The sequence below is a fragment of the Anoplopoma fimbria genome, chromosome 17 (assembly GCF_027596085.1).
Source record: "Anoplopoma fimbria isolate UVic2021 breed Golden Eagle Sablefish chromosome 17, Afim_UVic_2022, whole genome shotgun sequence".
Taxonomy (NCBI): domain Eukaryota; kingdom Metazoa; phylum Chordata; class Actinopteri; order Perciformes; family Anoplopomatidae; genus Anoplopoma; species Anoplopoma fimbria.
Window position 1 is genome coordinate 13806857 of NC_072465.1, and position 6000 is coordinate 13812856.

General features: G+C 40.9%; 1 protein-coding gene across 4 annotated transcripts in view; it reads right to left on the minus strand.

The window, feature by feature from the left end:
* Nucleotides 1-6000, minus strand: part of scn8ab (sodium channel, voltage gated, type VIII, alpha subunit b) — a 43389-nt gene extending 37389 nt beyond the window's left edge. For all 4 annotated transcript variants that reach the window (XM_054617139.1, XM_054617141.1, XM_054617142.1 and 1 more), the window contains exon 1: nt 5719-6000. In XM_054617139.1, the coding sequence (XP_054473114.1) occupies nt 5719-6000 (282 nt within the window). The remainder of the gene's footprint in view (nt 1-5718) is intronic.

Here is a 6000-nt window from a genome sequence, read left to right on the forward strand (position 1 = left end):
ATGATATATTCTTGATTGTTATCAATCACTTATTTCCTTAGTTTAATTCATTTTAAAGACACACTCTGTATAGTAGGATACCAGGCAGTGAATGTGAGACCTTGAAATGTGCCTGTATTAAAGGTTTTGCCTTCGACAGCGAATTTAACTGGGATCAACATATCAACCATGGAGTGCACTAGTAACCTTAGGAAGCTGAGGATGAATTGCATCTATTCAAATGGATAAACAAAGAGTGACTATGGTAGTGGATGGGTACCATGGATCACATACCAATATGTAACACAATGCTTGTTGAAGTCCCACAAACACACACACATGCGTATCACGTAACACTGATTTGCCTTCAAAATTACATTGTAAAATATACAAACATACATACTTGGGCATACACACATTCATAAATACACAACTCAGCAGAGCAAGCTCCAATGTAAGGAAGACGTATTTGCTGCAAAGCTGGGGAAATGTTCCTAATTCTCCATAGAGCCTTAAAGAAAAAGGCTCATATGCAAGAATCAGGAGGCAGAATGCTTCAGTGTGTGTGTGTGTGTGTGTGTGTGTGCGCGCGTGTGCGTGCGTGCGTGCGTGCGTGTGTGTGCGCGTGCGTGTGTGTGTGTGTGAGGAGGAGGAATAGTGGAGCAGGGATATGGAGAGGGGCTTGCAGGGGTATGGGACAGCAGCAACGAAAGCCGAAGAGAGAGAGAGAGAGAGATGAGGGGGTGGAGGGGGAGTGATGCAGAACAGAAAGCCAGAGAGCTGCAGAGGGGAGAGAGCCAAACCTGAGATGGATGGGTAGACGGAGGGAGGAGGAGGACTGGGTAGGCATGCAGCAGAGAGAGAAGCTGAGAATGGTCTATTACTTCACAAAACTGACTCATAAGAGATGGCAATAAACTTGCGACAAAATTATAAATAAGAACAATTAATTGATTAGATTAGATGAATCTGTAATGACCAAAGATTTTCATCATTGAATGAACGAGAAAAAAAGCCCAAACATTTGGTTTTACAAGGTTCTTGTTTGTGGATTTGCTTCATTTCCATCCTTAATATATATGATGGCAAATCAAGTACCTTAGGGCTTCTTCATTTCAAAATATCATCTTGGTTGCTATATGATACTCCATGCACTAAACCATTTGTTAATTGATTGCAAAAATAATAAAAAACAATTGTTAGTTGGAGCCCTAAAATGACCTTTATAAACACACTGAAAATCAGAACTTAAAAGATTTTTTAAGAACATATCTGGTTTCACAACCCTTTTTGCAGATTGGAAAAAGGAAACATGACACACATCCATTATTAGCTGGATGTTAGCCCATTCTGTAAGGAGCACCTGATATTGAATAAGTGCATCTTGATTCAATTTTAACACGATGCGAAAATATCAACAGCTTCCACAATGTTTAAAGTGGAACTTTGATGCTTTGTGACAAAACAGCACAGATCTCGTGAGGAACTTTAATTGAATATTTTTAGCATTATTCCCTGAAACATAACTCATCTACTACTGACTTAGCTCACTGCAGTGAAGACCCGGTCAGTGATGTCTCACCAAAATATGTATGACTGCAATCTAATTTCCCAGAATATTATACCATATCAAAAAAATGCGTCATCCCACTTCTTTACCTGTATGCTGTGCTACAAAACCCCACTATCCCATCTTTACCCCACCCTCCTTCTTAACACCAACCTGGCTAGCAGTAGAAGCACACTCAACCCCCTCCTCCCCCACCCCATCCCCCCTTCCTCACTCAACCCGGTACAGGAGGATGCTGTGTCATCAGAGACTGAGGACTCAGACAGAGCACTAAAGCCTGGCCCTCCCTTTAATTTACTACACCCAGAAAAGAAAAAAAAGAACGCCAGAGAGGAGGCATGGGATGGAAGAGGAAAAAAGGAGAGTAATGGACAGAGACAGAGATGGTGGGACAGGAACATAATGTAATGGTGTGTACAGTGCTACATGCTGAGATTCAGAGGCTGCTGCTGCTGCTGCTGCTTGAGCCGTGAGCTCCCTTTGTGCACTCACTAGGAGCTGCGGCCCTGCAGTAGTCTGAGCAGAAATGACTGGTCTGCTGCACACTCCTGTAATAAGACAGTCGCCAAAAAGCCACATTCAGGAGGAGAATAAAGCCTCTGCATCAACAAAACCTGAAAGCTGTTCAAACTGATTTTTGTCCATCGCAGCCAATTCAAGCAGAATCATCTTTACTGTATTTCCCAACACAAATTAAGCACAAATGTTTCCACGTGCTTAGTGCAGCTAAAACACTAGTATGCCCTCCATCCATCCCGTCCTGCTCCTCCTGTATGACCACAGCAACCTTAGCATTGCCTAATCACATCAGACATTTGAAAAGCCCAGGCAGTCCTCTCCCCATCACAGGGGAAAACAAGAACTGCAACGCTGCATTTCTCCTCCTCACCACTGCCCCCTCTTCCTCTCTTTGATGCATGAGTGCTGTGATCAGGTTTCCAGCAGCTGACACACTCATTGACATACAGTGCAATGGTGAGGATGGTAGGATGGCTGTCGGTCGAGTAGAGGAGACGAGCAGACTGGAAAGATGAGGGCAGTAGAGGAAGAATATGGACGCTAAACATGAATATACTTAGAGGCATTTCCTTAGGTTTGACGAAGGACGAATACATTAGTGGATTAGGAAACTAATTGATATGAATGACAGTAAGATGGAGAGGGGTGATGGGGTCCTAAACTGTGAGTCTTATTGAAATTGCTGACACAACACATGGAGGGTTATGATGAGATTAGCAGATCTCGACCAAGCAGAATGAATGAAAAGTCAGAATCTGTATTGATACTCATATGTGATAGGCAGTAGTCTAATTATATAAACTAACTAGCTGGCAGGCAAAAAGCCCATTTCCCCATCGCTCCCTTTTGAAATTCCTTAAAAGTGTACCCTTAAGCAAGGCACCGCAGCCATGACTAAACTAGTGGAGCTGCTAAGAAGCTAGAAAATAAAGGGATGTGGCTGTAAAGGGTGTATACTGCAAATACCCTCCCAGGTAATGGATTTATTTCTTTAAGATTAACAAAACATTTTTTAATATTGGGTAAACTGTCTAAAATCCACTTTTATACCAATGAATCTCATCTTAACACTTATTATAAAGGCATGATGGCACAACATCCCTGCTTGTTCCTGCAGCAATTATCAATTATCACCCAATTATTGCGTTGGATTTTCAACCAGGAGTATTCACTAATCCTTCAAATGGCAAACAATTCTCACCAAAAACTCAAATAACATCATTGTGTAGAGTGCAGTGTAATGAAGGTGTTATCACATTTCACACCTCTTAGCAGACTATTTGAGGAAAAGATGAAATAGGAGTCTATATGCCATGTGTTTTTCGAGATTCTGGCCTGCTATGGCATATTGATGTATATATATGACCGACTTTATTATTAAATTAATATTTGATAATAAAGTCGGTCATATATATAAAATCAAACCATATATAAGAACCACCGTAAATGAGAAATGGATGCACACTGATGATGTCTAGGGGGAAGATTTATCCTCATTTACGGTGTTCATGTCTCATTTATGTTCATCGCATTGTTTCTTAAACAAACTATAAGAAACAGTGCTTTTTGCACAAAGGCTAACTTTGTAAAGTAATATACTGTACTTAAGAGTTAGAAAAATGTGAGACTTTTCACCATTGTTTACTGTGTTTACTCTCAATGTATTTTTTTTGTGTACACACACCATCACACATATGGCTGAGACAAAAAGGTCTCCTGGAACAGTAACGGAGGCCTGTGAGTGGAGGCCATGATAAACAACTCCACAGCAACTTTCATGTCATCACCAAAGAGAGACACCACAGAGGAAAGTAAGGAGAGGTAAGAAGTATGCACTGGGCCATGAGCAAAATGGGGGAAGATAATCAGACAAGAATGCAGCCCTTCCTGTGGCCACCACTGTGGATCAATAGATCACAAAAGGCACATACACTTGATAGTTTCCGCCCTGCTGCTGGCTGAGATTGCCAGTCCAGCTGACTGGGCTTATTGCTGCTATACAGGCTGCAGATTCTTTTACACAATATCACTGCCACCACACAGGAGATTGGCTACTCCTCACGTTTACATAGCTGAAGGCACTACAGCATACTCCTGCCCTTTTCTCTCCACTTCCTGTACTCTCCTGCCATCTTCTGCCTTCATCATTCCTATGTGCTAGTGCAGATATACAGTAAGAGCACAGCCAAGCTGGTTTGATTGGTGTGGGACAGAAGTCTAAAATGCCTGGAGTTATTGTCTCTGATTAATAAAAAAATTCATAATTTGGAGAGAAAATAGGGACATTTTTCAACATGCACATGGGAATGTTGCACTCGTTAGCTTAGCTGTGATTTAAAGGTTTAGGATGGGTTTAAAACTGTGTTGTCTTGGTCAAAATCACATGATCACCTCAGAGGCTGCAGTTCAAACTGCTTCTGTGGTTTTGTCTGAACCCTATTTTTGTATCTGAGGTTTAACTTAAACTTAAAACCTGCAAAACTAATACAATTGTGATACAAATGAAAAGGTGTCAACTCTTCCTCAGTCATTTTTGATACCAGAGACAGGGATAGTGATCAACTAACCAACATAACAGCTACTAATAAGCTCACCACCACAAATTGGGAGCTTCAACAGCTTGGACATGTGGTCAGATTCAGTCGCAGAAGCTAATGATAATAAATGATATAAATATATTTGTCACATAATAAGAGAGACACAGCTTCTCAGTTATTATAATTTCAAACTAAAATTGGTCCAAGATGAAAATCTAAATAATTGTGCATAAAGTCACTTGCTGTCTAATCGCATTTACTCGTATTAATTATTTGTACAACAATTTGGAAATGTGAACAACAATGAAAACATTGCAAAACATTATGTAGATCAACAGTGCAGCAATATAGATAAAATAATGATAATTACAATTCCACTGTCCCAGTGCATGCTGGGAAGCCATAAGACACGCCTACTTTTGGACAGAGCACTTGTCATCTGTGTGTGTTTTTATTTAGAATTGAATTAGCTATAGTATTGATGGCACATTAACATAAATATCACATCATCTTTACCATGCATTAACAAGGATAATTAATCAACACTGCAGAAACCTTTATGAGAATTACCACTGCCCGAGAACTGCATTCCACAGAAACCCTGCAGTGTTGCAGGAGCAGAGCTACTACGTCCCTCTGAATCTGCTCTTTGATTGTACAAGTGTACTAAAAAAACTCAAAGGCCTTATATGATCTAATAATGCACTGACTGTCTCTAAGCTTCTGTAGCAGTGACTCAAAAGTACTCAAAAGCTCTTAAACGTCTCAAGGTCATCTTTGCAATATTATCCCTAATATTATATCCCTATCTCTGTAGTGAATAAAATAGCATAACAATCACTTTTAAATAAATGATATAAAACCTGAATCTGTTATGACAGTGAATTTCATATTACCTATATTTATGGTGTGGTTAGTTTACAATGCTGGCAAATCACATGTGAAATAGGTAAAGACTAAGAACATTTGATGGCTCAGCATAGCAGCTGAATAATACATCTGTAAAAGTTCTCAACATCGATAAACCTCTCAACTACATTAAGAAAAAAGCCTCTTCACTAGAGCGTTTAGGGGGGAAACTGGGTGGTGCACTAGGGCTTTGTGACAACTCACTTTCGTATTCAGATAGTATGGATCCAAATCCTGCAGCGGTACGCCCGACATTCCCTTAGGAACATCGCCGTAGATGAACGGCAGGCTCCTCCCGGCCTCCAGGTCACTGTTGGGCTTCGCTTCATTCTCGTCTGACGTGTCCCGGTGACTACTGTCCGATCTGGGCTTGGGTGGCTTCTTGTTCTTCTCTTCATTGATGCGCTTCTCGATGTTAGCGAGCGACTCCGGGGTGAATTTCTTGAAGCTGTCAGGGCCTGGTGGTGCCATAAGGGGTGCGGCCAT